The following is a 21,054-nucleotide window of genomic DNA, read 5'->3' on the forward strand; positions in this document are numbered from 1 at the left end:
AGAGGAGGGGGTGGGGCAAAGTTAAACCAATTAAGGTTAAGGACTCTTAATCAAGTCAATTGACACCACCCACAGGTTTGTACGACAAACGGTTGATGAGTAAAGCCAAATATAGTTTTGGGCAATGAGGGGAGGGGGCGGGGCAAAGTTAAACCAATGAAGGTGAAGGACTGTTGGAGCAGCAGGAGTCGGTGGTCCCCGGGAATTCCCCGTGAGCAGCCCAGTTGGGGTGTTGATTTGGTCATTTTTGCACTATTTGGCGGCGGTGGCAGGGGGTCCCTGGGGGTCCATGGAGGTCCGGGGGTCCTGAAGGTTGTGGTTTGGCAGGCAAGGAGTGTGTGTTGAATATTTAATAATGATAATGATAATGAATACCTTCATCATCCCGCGAGGGAAATTCAGTATCGCAGCCCAACCCAGCTGCTTTTTTTCTCCAGCTTAACCCAGCTGAACCCAGTGCTGCTCACAAGGAGCGCGGGGGAGAGGGGAGCAGTGATAGCTGGAGCGGGGGATCGTACCTGCGACCTCTGGGGCCTCCGGAGTCCTAGGTGTGGACACTAACCACTCAGCTATCACTGCTCAAATTCACATGGATAGGGGCAACGATGGCGGAGATATGAGTAGGGCAAAAGTGTGACGTGACAGACAGACTGACGGACGGACTGACAGACAGCCGGTGGAGGTTTTGATAGTAAATGCGACCTGACGGTCGCAACAACAAAGCTATTTTCTTTTTATCAACTTCATGATCAAGTGCAACTTTCCACCCAAAAAATAGGCAGGCAAAAAATGCTCAGTTCGATTGATTATTATAAAACTGGAAACAAGCCCTCATGTCTGGCTTTTTGTGTCATCCTTTCATTTACTTTTTAAATTAAATGTGTACCTTTTCAGGCTGTGACCCCCCAAAAAATACTATTTGAACTGCATGGGGACCCCACCCTGACAAGCAATTGGAATTAGGAGTCTGTTCCACCGATAAATATTGTGAAAATAGCAGATCTACAAGCTCACAACGCCTCGGAACATAAGGCGTTTCGAGCTTGTAGATCTGCCATTTTCACAATTTGTGCCTCTTTTACTATAGTCAATTTGGCCAATGTTTGACCAGTTTTTATAGTTGATAACTTTTGATGCAGTTTTGGTCTTTTATTTATATTTTCTTAGGTATTACAAATGTCTAAAAGGTCCTTAAACAAGACAAAACAAAACATCCATCCATACAGACCAGACAACATCTCTCCCAAAGCTAGCCACTCCCACACTCCAATTCAACCCCAAATTAGTATTGAAAATTGGAAATACAAAGTAAAGTACAAATACCAAAATATTTTACTTAAGTGCAGTACTTAAGTAGATGTATTTACTTACGTTACACCAGTGGTTCTCAACCTGTGGGTTCATCTGGGGTGTCCCCAGATGATTAACTTAATGTGCAACAGTGTTTCCTCCCTCAACAGTAAACAAACCAACATGAAGTTTAAGTGTATAGACGTTTCTAACATGACAATTTAAGGGCTTTTTAATACCTCTAAAATTATAAATTAAACATTGGTCAAATTGACAAATATTAGAGGCAGAAATTGTGAAAATAGCCTATCTACATGCTCACAATGACTCGCGTTGCGAGGCGTTGTGAGCATGTAGATCGGTTAGTTTCACAATAGAACCGTGTTATACAACTCTTAGTGCTCGTCAGGATGGGGGGTCCCCAATTAAATTTGGTTATTTTGGGGGTCGCGGCCCTGAAAAGGTTGAGGACCACTGCTTTACACCACTGATTCCAGTGTCCATATGTCGTCTCTCCTACCGTCCACAGTACCGCCAGGAAGCGCACAGCAAGAACGACACAGTGATCCAGTTCCTGTCTCCCACGGTGAACCGCTCCTACGACGGCCAGCTGTTCAGGGCCTGCGTCCACCTGGAGAACTGGGTGAGGGAGCTGACACCCTTCCAGTACCACCCGGACCCCGTGTTCTACGAGCTGACCAAGAAGGTCATCACCGAGGGCAGCATCATCAGCGTCAACGTAAGATGTCAGGGGCGTCACAAGGGGTAGGAAAGTGGGACTGAGTTACCAGGGCCCAAGGTGGAGGGGCCCTAGTAACTTTAGCTATTGAAAAATAGTGGGACGGAGTTTTCTTTCTTTTTTCAATATTTCAAACATTCAAAATAAATTCTAAAAAAAAAAAGCAAATCAAAAGAACTTCATGAAAACCTTTAGCAGAAGTGAAAATAGCCAAGTCGTAATGTAGATCTGCTGTTTTCACTAGTTCGGGTCCCGGCAAGACCTAAAATGTCTCTTTTTGGGCTTAAACAGGCTTAAAAGTTTGGTAACCAGAGTGCTGGAACCGTGACTTTTTACCACAGATCTCCACTCTTTGTTTACATCACAACCTCCGACGTGCTTTGTCATGATTTCCCCAGTTCTCACATTGCAATTGACAATGTGCGTGCGTGCGTGCGTGCTATCTCTCTTCAAGAATTAATTGCCATCTGCTTGTTTGTATAGTGTTTCACAGAGGGGATTATGGAGGTTTATACTCCACTCCATAATCTCCTCAGGCAACCTTCAAAACTTCAGAACTGTCCACATTGGTACAGTATGTTTCTGGCAGATTGCAGAAATAAAAGGACATAAAGCAGACTTGTTCTGACTAGTTGCGCACCACTGGTGGAAGGAGTACTCACATCTGTTACTAAAGTAAAAGTATCAATGATGAAATACTCTGTTGCAAGTAAAAGTCCGGCATCAATATTTACTGAATGTAGCAAAAGTAAAAGTGCTCGTTATGCTGAATTCCCTGTTTCAAATGATCATGTCTAAAATGTATACAGATATTTGAAAATAGCAGCTCTACAAGCGATGGTACTGCTTGTGGATTTTCTATTTTCAAATAGTTTAAATAGAGCTGTAGTGGTTAATGGATGTTTTGTAACAAAATCTAAATCTACAACGTTTAGTGGCGTAAAAGTGAAATATTTGTCTCTCTGAGATGTAGTGGAGTAGAAGTAAAAGTATAGGAATTTGGAAATACTCCAGTAAAGTAAAAGGACCTTGAAATTGTACTTAAGTGCAGTGCTTGAGTAAATGTACATAGTTACTTTACACCACTGGTTTCACACAATATTTGCATCGGTTTATGGTGTTCAGCTTGTTAAGAAATCTTGGAGGGGCTGCTGAAACAAACTTCGACAAGGCACTGTGTTTGTTTATGTTGTCGTTATTGACCTGCTGAAGCAAAAAATAAATAAAAGAAGTTTGACATTCTTTTGAGTGTACTCTGGCTTTAATGTGGTTAAGAAAGTGAAAACTCTCGAAAGCAGAACTGCAGTTCCGAAGGTTTTCATGTGTTAAGTAGAGGATGTCGGTAGAGCTAAACATCAATTGGATAAGAACCTTTTTTATATATCGGCGTTGTCGGGTGGAACCCGCGTATCTCCAAGTTTCAAATGTGTACGTTCTTTCGCAAATTAAAGCCCTGCTTCGTCATACACGGCCGTCGCACAAAAGTAGTGAAAACAGCAGATTTACAAGCACACAACGCCTCGCGGTGCGAGGCGTTGTGTGCTTGTAGATCGGCTGTTTTCACTAGTTTAATTATTTTTTTAAATGATAAATGCAAAACGAACGGTTTTGGATTTTCACCCGACAGGTTTTCACCCGACAACGACGATATATATAAATTGTGGAACGACTATATCAGATTAGAAAATTACAGCACTTACTGTAACTCCTTCTTTAAGTATTGAATTATGCAACCTCATTCACTTTCACTTTACCTCCTTCCATTTTTCTGCATTAGGTCGCGCTAATTTACTTTGGTGCGGTACGCGAGTATACGGTTGGCTAAGTGGCTCACGAATTGGAGATATGAAAAATAACACAATCTCTCTCTCCTGCTTCAGAGCTTAAAGAGAGACATGGATTGCTGTGGTATTTTGCTTCCTTTCTCTGTCATTAATCCTCCTTGGGGGACATTAGGCAAGAGGAACATCTGCCTAAAAGACTGTCCATGTCTGTCTGTCACACACTGCACCACATGTCACACTGAGCCGCGCAGCCTTCAGAAGAATGTCAAGGAGGTGTGTGTGTTCGTGTGTGCGTGTGTGTGTGTGTGTGTGTGTGTGTGTGTGTGTGTGTGTGTGTGTGTGCGTGTGCGTGAGAGGGATAATAAAATAATCACACACATATTTAATGCTACTATCTTAACCTGCTCAAATCAGTTTGGCTTTGAAATCGGATACAAAAGGGATTAAAAACTGTTACTTTGCAGGATTTAAAAATAAAAAGTAAAAACTAAAAATAAAAGATTTAAATTTAAAAAGCAGATCTACAAGCTCGAAACGTGTTACTTTACGCTGCAGTTCGAGCTTGTGGATCTGCGCACACGCACACAAACACACACACTCGGTTCTCTTTGTTTATAATGCCAAGTGCAATATCGGCTAGTGGATGGCTTCTCGTGGTCTAACTGCATACATAAATAATATGATGACTTGGCCATGACAGACTAACTGTTTATGCCATAATGATGCACTTTATTTGACGACGTATCCTGTACTACTTGAAAGCAATACTGGCCTTTATACACAACTCACTTTAGTATACAATTATATATATATATATATATATATATACTGTATATATATATATATATATATATATATATCCCTCTAAAACACTGCTAATTTGCTAATTTCCCAGTGCAATACTACACAAGCCAAGTGGAACTTGATTTAATCTTGGCCTTAAATAGATATACCGTTGTACCTTTGTTCTTTGTTTCTCTGTGTAATATACTCCACTGTCTGCCTGTTTTTGTTTTCGTATGTTCTTCTGTGGGGACTGCGGATGTAAATTTGCATCTTTGCCAAATCCGGTGTATCTGCGTTGCGTCGTTATGCACTGTCCATTAATATGCAGTGTCCCGTCTAAATTAACAAACAAAGCAAGTACAGTATGTCGCTTTATCTGTATTTCTTTGTTGGTGCTTCTATTTGATTTTGAGTGGATGCACTAAACCATTGGTTCTCAACCTGTAGGCTGGGAGTGGGACCCCCTGGGGGGTCCCCAAATAATTTTGGGGGGTCCCCAGATGATTAACTTAATGTTCAACATTGTTTTCTCACTCAACAGTAAACAAACCAACATAAAGTTTAAGTGTATAGAGGCCCAGGGTATATGCACATTTCTAAAGTGACAATTTAAGGACTTAATACATCTACAGTAAAATGACAAATTAAACAAATTGTCAAATATTAGAGGTAGAAATTCTGAAAATAGCCGGTCTACATGCTCACAACGTTGCGAGGCGTTGTGAGCATGTAGATCGGCTATTTTCACAATAGAACCGTGTTTACAAAATGTAATGCCCCAACTCTTAGTGCTCGTCAGGGTGGGGGGTCCCCAGTTACTGGGGGTCGCGGCCTGAAAAGGTTGAGAACCACTGCACTAAACAAGGTTTTCTCGTTATATGTTCCGTATGGTGACAATAAACGTCTCGTCTCACCGTGCATGCAGGGTCGAGGTTTCTCTGCCGCAATGACCGCCAAGGAGGCCCAGGCGTACGTGGGCGACGTGCGCTGCGTGGTCACCATCCTGGAGGACGATAAGCTGTTCCTGGAGCCACCGCCCACCCCGCCCAACGCCCGCTCCAAGCGCCACCGCCGAGACACCGGCTCTGAGCCACTGGACCTGCTGGTAAGAGAGGGTTGACACAAAAACAATGGCATACTGCACTGACAGATGGACACACACGGTGGTGGGAAAAAGTCCCTCCCATTTTGTACTTGAGTAAAAGTTTTGGTGCTGCGATGTAGAAACGCTCTGTTATAAGTTAAAGTCCGGAATCCAAAAAGTATGTGAGTAAAAGGATGAAAGCGTAGTGGAGTAGAAGTAAAAGTAATGGGAATGGGAAATACTCAAGTAAAGTACAAATACCTCAAAATTGTACCTCAAAATTGTACAGTACTTAGAATTCGCAAAATAAAGCCCTTCTTCATCATACAATGCCCTCTCACAAAAGTAGTGAAAACAGCAGATCTACAAGCACACAACGCCTCGCAGTGCGAGGCGTTGTGTGCTTGTAGATCGGCTGTTTTCACTAGTTTAAATCATTTTTAAAATGATAAATGCAAAACGAATGGTTTTGGACATACAAGGTTTTCACCCAACGACGATATACTGTATATAAATTGTGGAACAACTATATGAATAGAATATTAAAGCCCACAAGGGCAAGTTTATTCAGCTCTGGCGCTGAGCGGCATGATGAAGGCCAGGCAAGAGTTAGGAGGTGATCGGAGTTGAAGGGCAGAAGAGGAGATTGGAGACGAGAGGTAGGCGAGCTGAGATGTGTGTTGTGGAGCCCTCTTGGGGGTGCTGATGAGTGCAGAGAGCCCACAGAACATGGATGTAGAGGCGAGGACGGGCGAGCCACAGCACAAGTGTGTATTGGAATCTAAATTCACTCACGGTGCAAAAGGAAGACGACTGAAACCTCTCAAAACCTCTCAGACTTTTTTCCCCCTTGAAAATAGCAGATCTGCAAGCTAACGGCGTGTCTACAGTACCTGAGTAATTGTACTAGAGTATTCACTAGAGTGAATGCCTTTGCCTTAGCAGGCATGAAAGACTGACAGATGGACACACACACACACACACACACACACACACACACACACACACACACACACACACACACACACACACACACACACACACACACAATCATAAGGACACATATTATTCATCTGCGGCAGACATCGGTGGGAGTGCCGGCCGCACACCTTAGGACCCCTCTTTTCAAACTATCTCTTAGCCACAGGCCAGCAATTACATTTAATTACGGCTCAGCCAGCGCTCCTTGATGAATGCCGTACACCCTCTCCCACTGCTAATCCCTCTAAGTGAGCTATTGTTTCATTTATCTGGCTAGAAAATACTGTGGGAAGAAATTACACCCGTCGACTATTAATAGTCGTGAAAAATACATTACAAAATAAGAAGGAGTGCTTGACAACAAAGTGCTGAGCAAAGCAGTACTGCACACACACACACACACAAGTGTGTTTAGCACTTTGATTTGGCTGTTTGCCACACTTTTTAGACGTTACAATTACAATTAGATCTTAATTATCGTGTTACCATGCCACTTAATTTACTTCTGTCCGACACCACGAATACTGACTGAAAAACTACAGTGTCAGTGAATTGCCCCAGTTTTATCTACCGTGGTAAAACAAAATATTTCATAGTAAGTTATTTTTATTATAATTTTATCCTACATTAGAATTGGCAAATGGGAGGGCCGGCTGTCACAATGACTCAGACATAACCATAATCAAACCCAATACGCCCATATACTGTATAGGCATGTCACTATGACTCATACATAGCCATAAACAAACCCAATACACAAGATTTAGATCTGCTGTTTTTATCTGAATGGTTAGGGAGCCTGCCTGGGGAACCAGTTCCCCTGGTTGTCCCTGGTTCGATTCCCCGGCCAGGATAGCAATGTCGATGTGTGTCCCTGAGCAAAACTCTTAACCCCCCCTAACCCCTCCTTGTGGGCTGTGAAGCAGCTGGGTTGGGCTGCAAATACTGAATTTCCCTCGTGGGAGGAGTAGGTAACTATTATTATTATTAACTAGTTTAAATCATTTTTAAAATTATACATTTCGGTGTGCTGGTACAGGGGCTGCACCACGACTCAGTGTGTCATGTATGCCTTGATGTGTTGCAAATGTATGTATGCCTTGTGTTACAAATGTTTGTATAAATGTTTTGAATACATGGCTGCTGTGTCGTAAGGCACATTTCAGTGTGTACTGACAATAAAGTACTATATCATATCATATCATATCATATCATATCATATCATATCATAAATACAAAACAAATGGTTTTGGACATACAAGGTTTCCACCCGACAACGACGATATCGTCGTTGTCGGGTGAAAACCTTGTATGTCCAAAACCGTTCGTTTTACATTTATCATTTTAAAAATGATTTAAACTAGTGAAAACAGCCGATCTACAAGCACACAACGCATCGCACCGCGAGGCGTTGTGTGCTTGTAGATCTGCTGTTTTCACTACTTTTGTGCGATGGCCTTGAAGCAGGGGTTTACTTTGCGAAAGAACGTACACATTTGAAACTTGGAGATACGAGGTTTCCACCGGACAACGACGATATGCTGCCAACATGTTAGGGAACTCTCTCTGAATGACTGGGTTTGTGGTTGTGTGTCTTCTCCTCTGCATCTCCCACACAGATCAAGTTTGGTAAAGGGGAGTGGGTGGTGGGCTCCGTGCACTACGAGAGGAAGTACGAGGTCCCTCTCTACATCATCATCCCTGCTGTCATCGTCCCCATGCTGCTCATCATCGCCGTCTCCGTCTACTGCTACAGGTACAGCTGAGGCTCTCTGAAAACAAGCCCAAAAGAAGTGACTAATAGGCTACACAAGCCTATACAGTAGACTACTTTTGGGCTAGTTGAAAATAGGCGATCTACAAGCTCACAACGCCTCGCACTGCGAGGCGTTGTGAGCTTGTAGATCGGCTATTCTTGGCAAAGAGGTTTGGTGTGAGGGAAGAGAAGAGCAGACGTAAGCCCGTATCAGAGTGTACGGTGGAGAGCTATCCACCGGTGGAGAGCTTTCCACCTCAAGTCAGAAAATAAGTGTAGGACATCATAGTCACTCACGGTGGAGTCCTGTACACCGTGACTGACTGGTCTAGATCGACCAATCAGTGAACGGGGTGTAGAGCCTGTCTGTCTGATAGTAAAAACAGAGAGATGTGTTGGGACTTGCGGTGTAAAGCTCTCCACCGCGAGGAATGACGTAACGTTGTAGTTTCATGACTCAAAAAGACTCGAAAAGACTACACCGCGGTGTAAAGCCTTCCACCGCCCAGGCGACTATGATGTCGGCTTAAGTATTGACGGTTCAAGTGGTTCAATGTCTAAAAATACACATTGAACCATGAACAACCTACACTGATGATGTTGTGTTGTTCAAACAAGTCTACGCTGCCTAAGAAATCTATGAACATTTTTAATCTGCAACACACTTTTATACAATACGTAGTGGGGGTCCCTGCTTCATCTCTCTCTCAGCTAAGGGGTCCTTGGCCTGAAAACGTTGAAGACCCCTGCTGTAGATTGGTTATTTTCGACATGCAAATCTGCCTCTAAAGTACCTACTGTACCAAACCCAATCAATTATTGTTCGATTAGGCTACTATAAAATATCTAGATAAGGAGTTATCTATCTCTGTCAGCTTCGTGAGCCGTGCAGGCTATCATATCAAAACTATTTCATTGTGCTTTTGTAGGCTATAGTATACACCCATGTTATCCTAGAAGCTATTATGAGCAAGCTGAGTGATGGAAGGCATTCGGATTGCATTCACACCTACAGTAAACCGAACTCTTGTGCACTTGGAAGCGAACCGAGACCCCAGTTTTTGGCGAACCAGGGTTAATTTGTTTGGTCCGCACCAGAGTTTGAATGAGCGTTCGCACAGGCGCAAATGAACCGCACTTTCCCACAATACTCGCCAGGGTTTGTTTTAATCACACTAAAACATCCAGGTGTGAAGTCCACCAAACAGTAGTTTAACAAACACTGCCCTGAATGCATTTCAACCTCCTCACCGTGAATGACCACTGACATGCATCTTCAAGGCAGATTTAGGCCGATTTAGAGACTTGATGTTTGTAGCACTGGGATTAAAGCGGAGGAAGCAGAACGGTGGTGTGATCTGTGCCATCTGTGCAGGAGGAAGAGTCAGCAGGCGGAGAGGGAGTACGAGAAGGTCAAGCACCAGCTGGAGAACCTGGAGGAGAGCGTGCGAGACCGCTGCAAGAAGGAGTTCACTGGTACGGTAGTGTACAGTTCACTCTCACAGCTACTGTATGTGGTATAATACTGTTCACAACCACAGCTACACTATGATACAACATAGTTCACAACCACAGCTACACTATGGTACAACACAGTTCACAACCACAGCTACACTATGATACAACATAGTTCACAACCACAGCTACACTATGGTACAACACAGTTCACAACCACAGCTACACTATGGTACAACACAGTTCACAACCACAGCTACACTATGGTACAACACAGTTCACAACCACAGCTACACTATGGTACAACACAGTTCACAACCACAGCTACACTATGGTACAACACAGTTCATAACCACAGCTACACTATGGTACAACACAGTTCACAACCACAGCTACACTATGGTACAACACAGTTCATAACCACAGCTACACTATGGTACAACACAGTTCATAACCACAGCTACACTATGGTACAACACAGTTCATAACCACAGCTACACTATGGTACAACACAGTTCATAACCACAGCTACACTATGGTACAACACAGTTCATAACCACAGCTACACTATGGTACAACACAGTTCACAACCACAACTACACTATGGTACAACACAGTTCACAACCACAGCTACACTATGGTACAACACAGTTCACAACCACAACTACACTATGGTACAACACAGTTCACAACCACAACTACACTATGGTACAACACAGTTCACAACCACAACTACACTATGGTACAACACAGTTCATAACCACAGCTACACTATGGTACAACACAGTTCATAACCACAGCTACACTATGGTACAACACAGTTCATAATCACAGCTACACTATGGTACAACACAGTTCACAACCACAACTACACTATGGTACAACACAGTTCACAACCACAACTACACTATGGTACAACACAGTTCATAACCACAGCTACACTATGGTACAACACAGTTCATAATCACAGCTACACTATGATACAACACAGTTCACAACCACAACTACACTATGGTACAACACAGTTCACAACCACAACTACACTATGGTACAACACAGTTCACAACCACAACTACACTATGGTACAACACAGTTCACAACCACAACTACACTATGGTACAACACAGTTCATAATCACAGCTACATTATGGTACAACACAGTTCATAATCACAGCTACACTATGGTACAACACAGTTCATAACCACAGTTACACTATGGTACAACACAAAATCCCAGTTCAAATATGATTATTTTGCGAGTCGCATCCTTAAAAGTTTGAAAATCACAGTGGTACAGTACCGTTCACAGTTACTGTATGGTACAGTACCCACCCGCCTCCACTAATGTCCCACAGACATTACTTAAAACAACATTAAAAATAATAATAATAATAATAATAATAATCTACTGTCTGGTGGCGTACTTTGTATAACCACATAATGTTATGTGGCTGCTGTGTTATGCATAATTTCACAAGGATTACGAGCAGCGGTTTTACAATTAAAGTCATAAAAGAGGCTTGTAGAGTTGCCGTTGTTTCTCTGCTAATAATCTTCATGTCTGGCTCCTCGTGTTCAAGCTTAACCATGCGTGTGCACAGCTAAATCCTCCGTGCTCATTTAGCCATTTGTAAACTCTTGAGATATGTGAGCTTTTTCTAATGGCCAAAATGTATACAAATCTGCAATGTAACTGGTAACTAAAGTTTCCAAATAGCTGTACTGGAGTAAAAGTACAATATTTGCAAACGAGATGTAGTGGAGTAGAAGTAAAAGTACTGAAGATTGGAAATACCTGAAAAATTCAGATATTTGATGTAAATGTTAGCAGGCCCTCCTCCTCCAGGGCCTCTCCCCATACACACCCATTGTAACTTCAAACTCCATTTTAACCATGATAGATTCATTAAAAACACCTGTTATTTTTTTCTGGTGACTCATAATACCCTCCTAATACGTGAGCTGGTCGATTTTTTTTAATTATTTTTAATAATATTTTATTGTATTTAGTGTTTTCCATTTTCCCAAAGAATTATTAGACATAAATGAAAAAAGTTATCGATAAAACATAAAATATATATTTTGAAAAGCAGGGTGAGGCCCCTTTAACCCTAAAAACGTGAGTCCTTTTCCCACCCCTGTCCTGGTGTCTCCCTCAGACCTGATGATCGAGATGGAGGACCACACCAACGAGCAGAGCGAGGGCCGCATCCCCTTCCTGGACTACAAGACCTACACGGACCGCGTCTTCTTCCTGCCCTCCAAGGACGGCGCCAACGACGTGATGATCACGGGCAAGCTGGACATCCCCGAGGCCCGCCGCGCCGTGGTGGCCCAGGCCCTCAACCAGTTCTCCAACCTGCTCAACTCCAAGACCTTCCTCATCAACGTGAGAGACCTTATGTTATGCCAGTCAGGGGTGTCGCACCATATTCTGGGCCCTGGGTACAAGGATTCACTGTCAGGCCCCCCATGAATGTTCTTCATAGGGGGAGGGGGTTCAACCCATTTGGACTGGGAACACATTATTACGCATTATTTTGTGCTTTAACTATTGAAAAATAGCAGATATACAAGCTCACGGTGCAGCACCGAGTGCTGCGCTGCAAGCTTGGAGATCTGCTATTTTTGAAAATATTTGAAAAAGTCTTTGAATATTTCAAATCCTTAGAAGGTTTTGAGATGGGGGTCCGTAGCCAAACACATATCATTTTGGAGGTCCTTAACATGAAAAAGTTTGAGCATCACTGACATAGAAACATAGGGTTTTCAAAAAACCTTCGAAGGATTTGAAATATTCAAAGACTTTTTCACAACCTTTAAAAAATAGCAGATCTACAAGTTTGCAGTGCGGCACTCTGTGCCACGCTGTGAGCTTGTATATCTGCTATTTTTCAATAGCTAAAGTATAAAATAATTAAGGCCCCTCCACCTTGGGCCTTGGTAACTCAGTCCCACTTTTCTCCCCCTTGTGACACCCCTGTATGCAGTGGTGGGGGGAAAAAATGCTCAAATGTTTTACTTGAGTAAAAGTATCAATGCTGCAATTTAGAAATACTCTGTTAGGGTGCCCTCACACCAAAGTACCTATGAGAGTGGAATCCGCGTTCCGCCAATGCATTTCAATGAGAGTGAAGCGGTTTCATGCCAGCAGAGGATTTCTGCAAAAAACGCTCCCTTCTCATTGAAATGCATTGGCGGAACCTGGATTCCACTCTCATAGGTATTTTGGTGTGAGGGCACCCTTACAAGTAAAAGTCCGGAATTCTAAATTGACTTGAGTAAAAGTACAAAAGTATTGGTATCAAAATGTACTTAATGTACCGAAAGTAAAAGTTGTCATTAAGAAGGATGTCCCATTTCAAGTTTTCAAATCTGTAAAAATCTTTTGAAAATAGCCGATCTCCAAGCCCACAATGCGTTGCGAGCTTGTAGATCGACTATTTTCAAATGGCCGAAATGTATAGGGTTGAAATGGTCAATGTTGATGCATGTTTTGCAATAACAATCAAAATCTGCTAAGTAACAAGTAACTAAAGTGCTCAAATAAATGTAGTGCAGTAAAAGTACAATATTTGAACCTGAGTTTTAGTGGAGTAGAAGTAAAGGTATTAGAAATTGGAAATACTCAAGTAAAGTATAAATACCTCCAATCACTTTGGACAAACCAGATGCATCACTTAACTCATTGAGTGCCAGCCTATCACCACTAGAGGGCGCCCAGTGACCAGAGAATAATAGAGATATGCTGGTAATGCATGCCCAAGCCCTGGAGCCATGACTTGCCTGAACACTTTCCTTTGTGCATGTACAGGAAGAGGATGAAGTTAGCTTGAAGTTAGCTATTGGCTACCAAGCATTTTAGAAGCCTTATTTTCGTCAACTTAGCCATGATTAAACCTTGCACACCTCATGCATGGGAAAAAAACAGAGAAGAATGAGCTCTAAAAAATCCAATGCAATCCTGGATTGCATTGGAGTGGATTTGTGCAGTTTGTTCACAGCTTTCAAACAAAAAAATCCGATTGGAAATCCGTTCAGGCATTCTTGAGATAATCGCCATTATGTTTTACATGTAATGTAAACAAAAATGGCTGCCCTGTATGTTAGATGGGGTTGTATGGGGGTGGAACATGCAAAATCGCGATTGAAATCATGTTCACCAGATTTGATGGGGTCCAAAAAAAAAAAAAAAAAATTCAAAAAAAAATTTTTCAATTTTTTTTTTTTTTTTTTTTTTTAAAGCCGAACTTGTTCGGGATCGGCACTCTACGATACGCTAATAAAGCCGAACTAGTTCGGGATTGGCACTCAATGAGTTAATGTGTAAACACCTGTCCACTTGAGGCTTTTCTAAAATAGAATAATGCTAGTCTAAACCCCAATCACGTACAAAAAAGAATATATATACTGTACATACACACTAGTAAATTAGACACATTAGCTTGTGAAACAAAAGTAGTCATAATCATTCAAATGACCAGTCAGAAACTGTTGATTTCAACCATAGCTTGAGTACTCTGCTAAACGTATTACCATCTGTCTCTATTTTTAGATCTGTAGGTAAGAGTTCCAAAGGGGCACACACACACGCACACACACACACACGCACACACACACACACACACACACACACGTGAGCAGGAGTAGGACGGAGGGCAGGCTCTACGTCCTCCCGGTGGGGGCTCCTCACTGTCAGGTGAGGTGGAGGGCATAGAATACAACAGCATTGACGAAAAGTGTGCCGGGAGGAATTAATTGGCGTAACAGAAAGGTGGTAAAAAAGAAAAAACTAAATAAAAAAGAAAACCAATGTTTCAGCAGCTAATAATGCCCCCCTCACAGCTGGTCTTACACTTCTCTGCGTATTAATTTAACTAGGTTCCATATAAGTTATATATTTCTTTCTTTTGAACCGGTAATGTTTGCACCCTGCTACTGGAAAAGGCATATTCAATATGCCTTTTAAGCAATTTAGGCCTAGAATTATTCAATGCTTTAACTATTGAAAAATAGCAGATATACAATCTCACAGCGCGCTTGTAGATCAGCTATTTTTGAAAAATCATGAAGATTTGTTCAAATCTTTGAATATATATATATTTTTTAAGGGAACATTTGTAATTCAAATATTTGCTTCTGGGGGGTCCCTGATACAATATTTTGAGATGGGGGTCCATGGCCAAATACATATCATTTTGGGGGTCCTTCACGTGAAAAGGTTTGAGGACCGCCGACATAGAAACATATCTTTTTCAAAAAACCTTAGAAGGATTCAGAAGAAGACACCTATAGAATCGGGTCAAGATATTCAAAGAATTGCACAAATGTTCAAGATTTTCCAAAAATAGCAGATCTACAAGCTCGCTGTGAGCTTGTATATCTGCTATTTTTTAATAGCTAAAGCATAAAATGATACGCAATAATGCGTACCCGTTCTAACTGGGTTAATAAGCCTTTTATGTGCTATACAGGATGTGAGAGCAACAAAGAAAGGAATCAGACAGAGATGTGTGGATCTTTTGAAGCGTGAAAGCCTGGCACTGAAACAGCTCAGGTGTTAACAGGGTGTGTTGTGTGCGAAAAAAATCTCCCTCTCCCACTAATTGGCGTCTGGTTGCAGCCCTAACGATTTAACAGCGCCCGAACCAAATGGAGCTTTATGTTTTGGATTGTTGGGCTTATTATTACTAGCATTGCACTTGGGATAATTTCCATCAACATAATACAAGCTGTCTGTGTGTGCAGTGCACGTGGCGGCTGTTTGCACACTGAGCACGTAATGTGTGTGTGTGTGTGTGTGTGTGTGTGTGTGTGTGTGTGTGTGTGTGTGTGTGTGTGTATTCTCGTGCGTGCTCTTCCTTCTCGCTCTGCTACATTATACACGGTGATGGAAAGTAACTAAGTACAGGTACTCAAATACTGTACTTATGTACAGTTTTGAGGTATTTTTACTTTGCTGGAGTATTTCACATTTCTTGTGCTTTTACTTCCACTCCAGCACATCTCGGATCCAAATATTGTACTTTTACTCCACTACAATTATTTAACTTTACTTTAATTACTAGTTACTTTGTAGATTTAGATTATGATTAGAAAACATACAGTAACCACTTCCGCCCTACATTTTGGCCATTTGAAAACAGCCAATCTACAAGCTCACAATACATCGTGATGCATTGTGAGCTGGTAGATCTGCTAGTTTCAAAAGATTTATAATTATACATTTGAAAACTTGAAATGGGACATTCTGCGTAATGAGTACTTTCTACTTTTGGTATTTCTACATTGCGGTATTGATACTTTATCTTAAGTAAAAAAATAAAATAAATGGGTACTTTTTCCACCACTGTTTAACACGCATTCTAATTATTTGAAACTCAGTTCATTCGGACCTGCGAGGGCAAGCCGGACTTCAACGCGCGGGCCAAGGTGTACTTCGCCTCCCTGCTGACGGTGGCGCTGCACGGCAAGCTGGAGTACTACACGGACATCATGCGGACGCTGCTGCTGGAGCTGATGGGGGACTACGTCCACAGCAAGAACCCCAAGCTCATGCTGCGCAGGTGAGGAAGCAATGCAGCGCATGCAGAGAGACAGCAGCAGTGTAAGCAGGAAACACATGCTGCTTTACAACACGCTGCTCCAGTGTTATTCCCTGTCCCAAGCCAAACGTGCATATCGTTAGGCCATGTGTGAGACAAGTATTTTTTTTTGCAGAAGCACATTGGCTTTATGACACATTAACCTGCTTGCTGCATAGAATTAAAATCGACTAATGTCTTCAATTGCCAGAATCTTACCTTTTAATGTGCATGATGTGCATGGGTCATGCACGGATAATGCACGGATGATGCACCACACGTGTGCGTGCCATTCACAGCTTTCAAACTAAAAAGATCCGCTTGGAAAACCGTTCAGGCATTCAAAAGATAGAGGCTTTAGTGTTTTCTTCAAATGTAAACAAACATGGCTGCCATGTTTGAAAGATAGAGCTGTTCTGGGAGTCAACTCAGGAAACTCGTGTTTGGCACAGGTACTATACGGCCCAAACTCTGGAAACTTGTGTTTGGCACCAAGTGTGTTAAATGTGCTAAATTAAAGGACAACTCTGGACTAAATAACATATAGGCTCATTTTCCTACTTATATCTTAATCCCAGATGACTAACCATGGGGTCTATTTTGCAGAATTGCCCCTGTACCCTGTTTCTCCAGCAGACCCCAGCTGCCCTCATAGCAGCCCTCATTACACACGCATCCATGCCTTGGTTGTCCCACACGAGCCGCCATCTGCTAAACAGATGATATGTAGTTATGTGTCTTGCCAAGTCCCGGAAAAGACTCGCTGTGATTGGCCAGTGCAGTCACTTTGATTGGCATTGACTCGTGCCAAACGCTCACCCCAAAATATGATTTTCGTGACTGTTACGGATCGTGTGGGACAACCAAGGCATGGATGCGTGTGTAATAACAACTTAAAACAAATTCAATGGAAAATGGAAACCGAAACAGATTGTTTAAGGAGTGGTATGCTTATGGACTCCACTCTATGCTATGAGGGCTGCTGGGGTCTGCTGGGGAAAATGGACGACAGGGGCAATTCTGCAAACAGACCCCATGGCCAGTCATTTGGGATCAATATAAATGAGCCTATATGTTATTTAGTCTGGAGCTGTCCTTTACATGTCCCTTGTGGGGTCAATAAATCTCTATTAATCTATCTATCAAGTAGTATAGACGCCTGGGGGACCCCCGTCAACAAAGTATATCTGGGTTTAATTGGCTAAGCTAGCCTCTCTGAGTGTACGACTCCTCACCATTGTCTTTGCATCACTCTAATGATGTGGGTTGTCTCTCCAGTGGCGCAGTCAGTAAGTCACCTTCTCATGGGCATACAGAAAGGTCCTTGGTTCAAGTCCCACACGGTGTCCCATTCAAACTGCAAAAACGTTTGGCCATTTATTTTGGGGGCGACGACAGCGGCTCATTACTGGAGATACTGTAGTTTCCCAAGCACTGGGTCGGGATCCATTCCTGGGTCGCGGACACATTTTTATGGGTCCCTTTTTTTGTTACCTTTATTTAGAATTTAATTATTATTATTTCAAAACATATAAAAATAAATCCCCAAAAAGCTACGATTTTCAAGAATAAAAAAAGAAATGTTTCATTATTAAATAAATGAAAAATCGAAGAAATTCCATAAATTAGAAAACAAATGTTTAACTCATTGAGTGCCAATCCCGAACTAGTTCGGCTTTATTATCGTATCGCAGAGTGCCGATCCCGAACAAGTTCGGCTTTAAAAAAAAAAAAAGAAAAAAAATTTGAAAAATTTTTTTTTGAATTTTTTTTTTTTTTTTTTGGACCCCATCAAATCTGGTGAACATGATTTCAATCGCGATTTTGCATGTTCCACCCCCATACAACCCCATCTAACATACAGGGCAGCCATGTTTGTTTACATAACATGTAAAACATAATGGCGATTATCTCAAGAATGCCTGAACGGATTTCCAATCAGATTTTTTTGTTTGAAAGCTGTGAACAAACTGCACAAATCCACTCCAATGCAATCCAATTTTTAGAGCTCATTCTTCTCTGTTTTTTTCCCATGCATGAGGTGTGCAAGGTTTAATCATGGCTAAGTTGACGAAAATAAGGCTTCTAAAATGCTTGGTAGCCAATAGCTAACTTCAAGCTAACTTCATCCTCTTCCTGTACATGCACAAAGGAAAGTGTTCAGGCAAGTCATGGCTGCAGGGCTTCTGCATATACCAGCATATCTCTATGGGATTTTCTATGGCCACTGGGCGCCCTCTAGTGGTGAAAGGGGTGGCACTAAATGAGTTAAGAAGTATAGCCGATCTACAAGCTCACAACGTGGCGCGAAGCGTCTCATTTCTCTTTTGGGTCTCAATCTAAAACGCTTGGGAGCCACTGCTGTTGAGCGGTCGTTTGCGAACCAGAACGGTCCTGGGGTCTGGTCGGTTCGATCCCTGGCTCCTCCTCCTCTTGGCTTAGCGACAACAAGGTGTCCTTGAGCAAGACAACCGCTCCCCAGGCGCCAATTAGTCGCCCACTGATGCTAATACTGTAGTTAGTTAGGTTGGGTTAAACGCAGAGGACAAACCATCTCCTGGTACAGTATTAGTATGCAAATGTACTTGGCCCGATATCAACTGTGAGAAAAATAAAAGCAGGGCACACATTTATCATTATTATTATTATTATTACTATACTTACTATTATTATTATCTCAAGGTCAGATCCTCTGTGAACCGCACCTGTCCTCCCCCAGTGGGAACGTGTGACTGTCTCGAGGTACAGTTAGCTCACTTAACCCATTAAGACCCGAGAGACCTGATTCTACAAAACAGTAGTCTTCTAAAATCCTAACGGGTTCCTGAAAACACATGTTACTACACATGTCACTACAATATCAGTGCTAACACTTTTTCAAGTCAAGGACCACCTCAATTATGTCTTTGGAGCGTAAAATGAAACCAAATGGACCCTTACGGCTCCATTTTGGTTTCATTTTACGCTCTCAAGAGTTATCATCCTGTGGTACTTAGTTAATACTGGGGGTACTGACATTAATACTGCATGGAATTCTGGACAAAATCATTTCCCCAACGATAATAAAATATTCTACGGTAAATCTCATCAAATGGTGGTCCGTGGCTCAAATGCCCAATAAATAATGGTCCTTCATATGAAAAAAAGGTTGAAATCCACTGGTTTAAAGTGGTTAAAATAAAAAATAAATGACGCAGACACTTTCCCGCTCTTAGTGACTTAATAATTCTGGAGGGCTGCGCGATCCTGAACTGTCAACTCCTTGCCTCAGCAGGGCCCTCAGACTGGGCTGTTTTTTTTTTTTGCGAGTACACATCGCTAATTATCCCCCGATGGGGAGAGAGGCTCGTTATGCTGATTAGACCATTGTGCCAACACGCCCTGCACCCCCCTATATAACAAGACTGCTAATTAGGCATGCTAACAGCTAACAATAGGCCCCCGCACCGATGGACAGCTTCCAGCAAAGTGTCATCATCATCAGCAGCACCCTGAACGGCAGGGACGTGCTGGCCATTGGGAAAAGCGGGACAACTCCCGAACGGCCGGTTCATTCCCGGCCATTAGGGGGAAAAAAATAATAAAATGTCGGCCGTTGTTCCATTTTGGGGGCTGGGCGGCCAACAAAGTAAATGGTCACTGTCGGGCAGAAACCTTGTATCTCCAAGTTTCAAATTTGTATATTTTTTTTGCAAAGCAAAGCCCTGCTTCATCATACAAAGCCGTCGCACAAAAGTAGTGAAAACAGCAGATCTACAAGCACACAACGCCTCGCACCGCGAGGCGTTGTGTGCTTGTAGATGGGCTGTTTTTTCACTAGTTTAAAATCATTTTTAAAATGATAAATACAAAACAAACGGTTTTGGACATACAAGGTTTCCTACCGACAACGACGAAATGTAATTGGCCCACTGGCTTGTCGCTTTGTCACAAATCTTTGAGTAGCAGCAGCGCTATAGAGAGAGATCTCTCTATATAGCGCGCAATGAGGGCCTCTCCAACTCTTTTCCCCGTGCTGAATCAGGAGCCCAGCATGTCCCTGCTGAACGGTAAAAAAACAACAATGTTGTTATGTTATGTTGTCTTCTCCAGGTCAGAGACGGTGGTGGAGAGAATGCTGTGTAACTGGATGTCTATCTGCCTCTATCAGTTCTTGAAGGTAATGATATATCTTTTTATTGATTTATTCATCTATCTACCGGGGACAGTGCACATTAATCAACATGTCAGTTTTCACATCCGCGTAAACGAGCCAGAGTTCGCCAGAAGCTCATTTGTTGTAGTCCCTGAGCAGCAGGCTGCTAAAAAGTGGTGATAAAGCTGTCCATATACAAGAACAGACATATCAATACATGACAAGTAGACATAGAACGGGAGACAGAACAATTACAATAAAGTATGAGAAATGACACCATCGACAAATGGAGCTGATAATTACCCATGATTACACATTTGATTTGCTTCAACGGCAAGCCATCTCTTAACTTTGAATTTGAAGGTCAAATCATTTTGTTGCTAAATCGCACTGTTGTGAAGAAAAAAGAGATGAGCCGGAAGGCAAAGCTCTCTGTCTACCGAGCAATCTTCGTTCCTAC

The 21,054-nt window shown here is 42.3% G+C and overlaps 1 protein-coding gene across 1 annotated transcript in view; it reads left to right on the forward strand.

Moving 5' to 3' along the window:
* plxnb2b (plexin b2b) overlaps positions 1–21,054 on the forward strand; it is a gene marked incomplete at both ends in the record, with an annotated part of 194,558 nt that overhangs the window by 140,001 nt on the left and 33,503 nt on the right. The window contains 7 exons of the mRNA XM_080737057.1: positions 1,820–2,029; positions 5,525–5,704; positions 8,284–8,420; positions 9,796–9,896; positions 12,035–12,264; positions 16,260–16,441; positions 20,552–20,618. Of these exons, the coding sequence (XP_080593183.1) occupies positions 1,820–2,029; positions 5,525–5,704; positions 8,284–8,420; positions 9,796–9,896; positions 12,035–12,264; positions 16,260–16,441; positions 20,552–20,618 (1,107 nt within the window). The remainder of the gene's footprint in view (positions 1–1,819; positions 2,030–5,524; positions 5,705–8,283; positions 8,421–9,795; positions 9,897–12,034; positions 12,265–16,259; positions 16,442–20,551; positions 20,619–21,054) is intronic.

This window comes from Nannobrachium achirus (genome assembly GCF_963921795.1).
Source record: "Nannobrachium achirus genome assembly, chromosome: 11".
Classification (NCBI taxonomy): Eukaryota; Metazoa; Chordata; class Actinopteri; order Myctophiformes; family Myctophidae; genus Nannobrachium; species Nannobrachium achirus.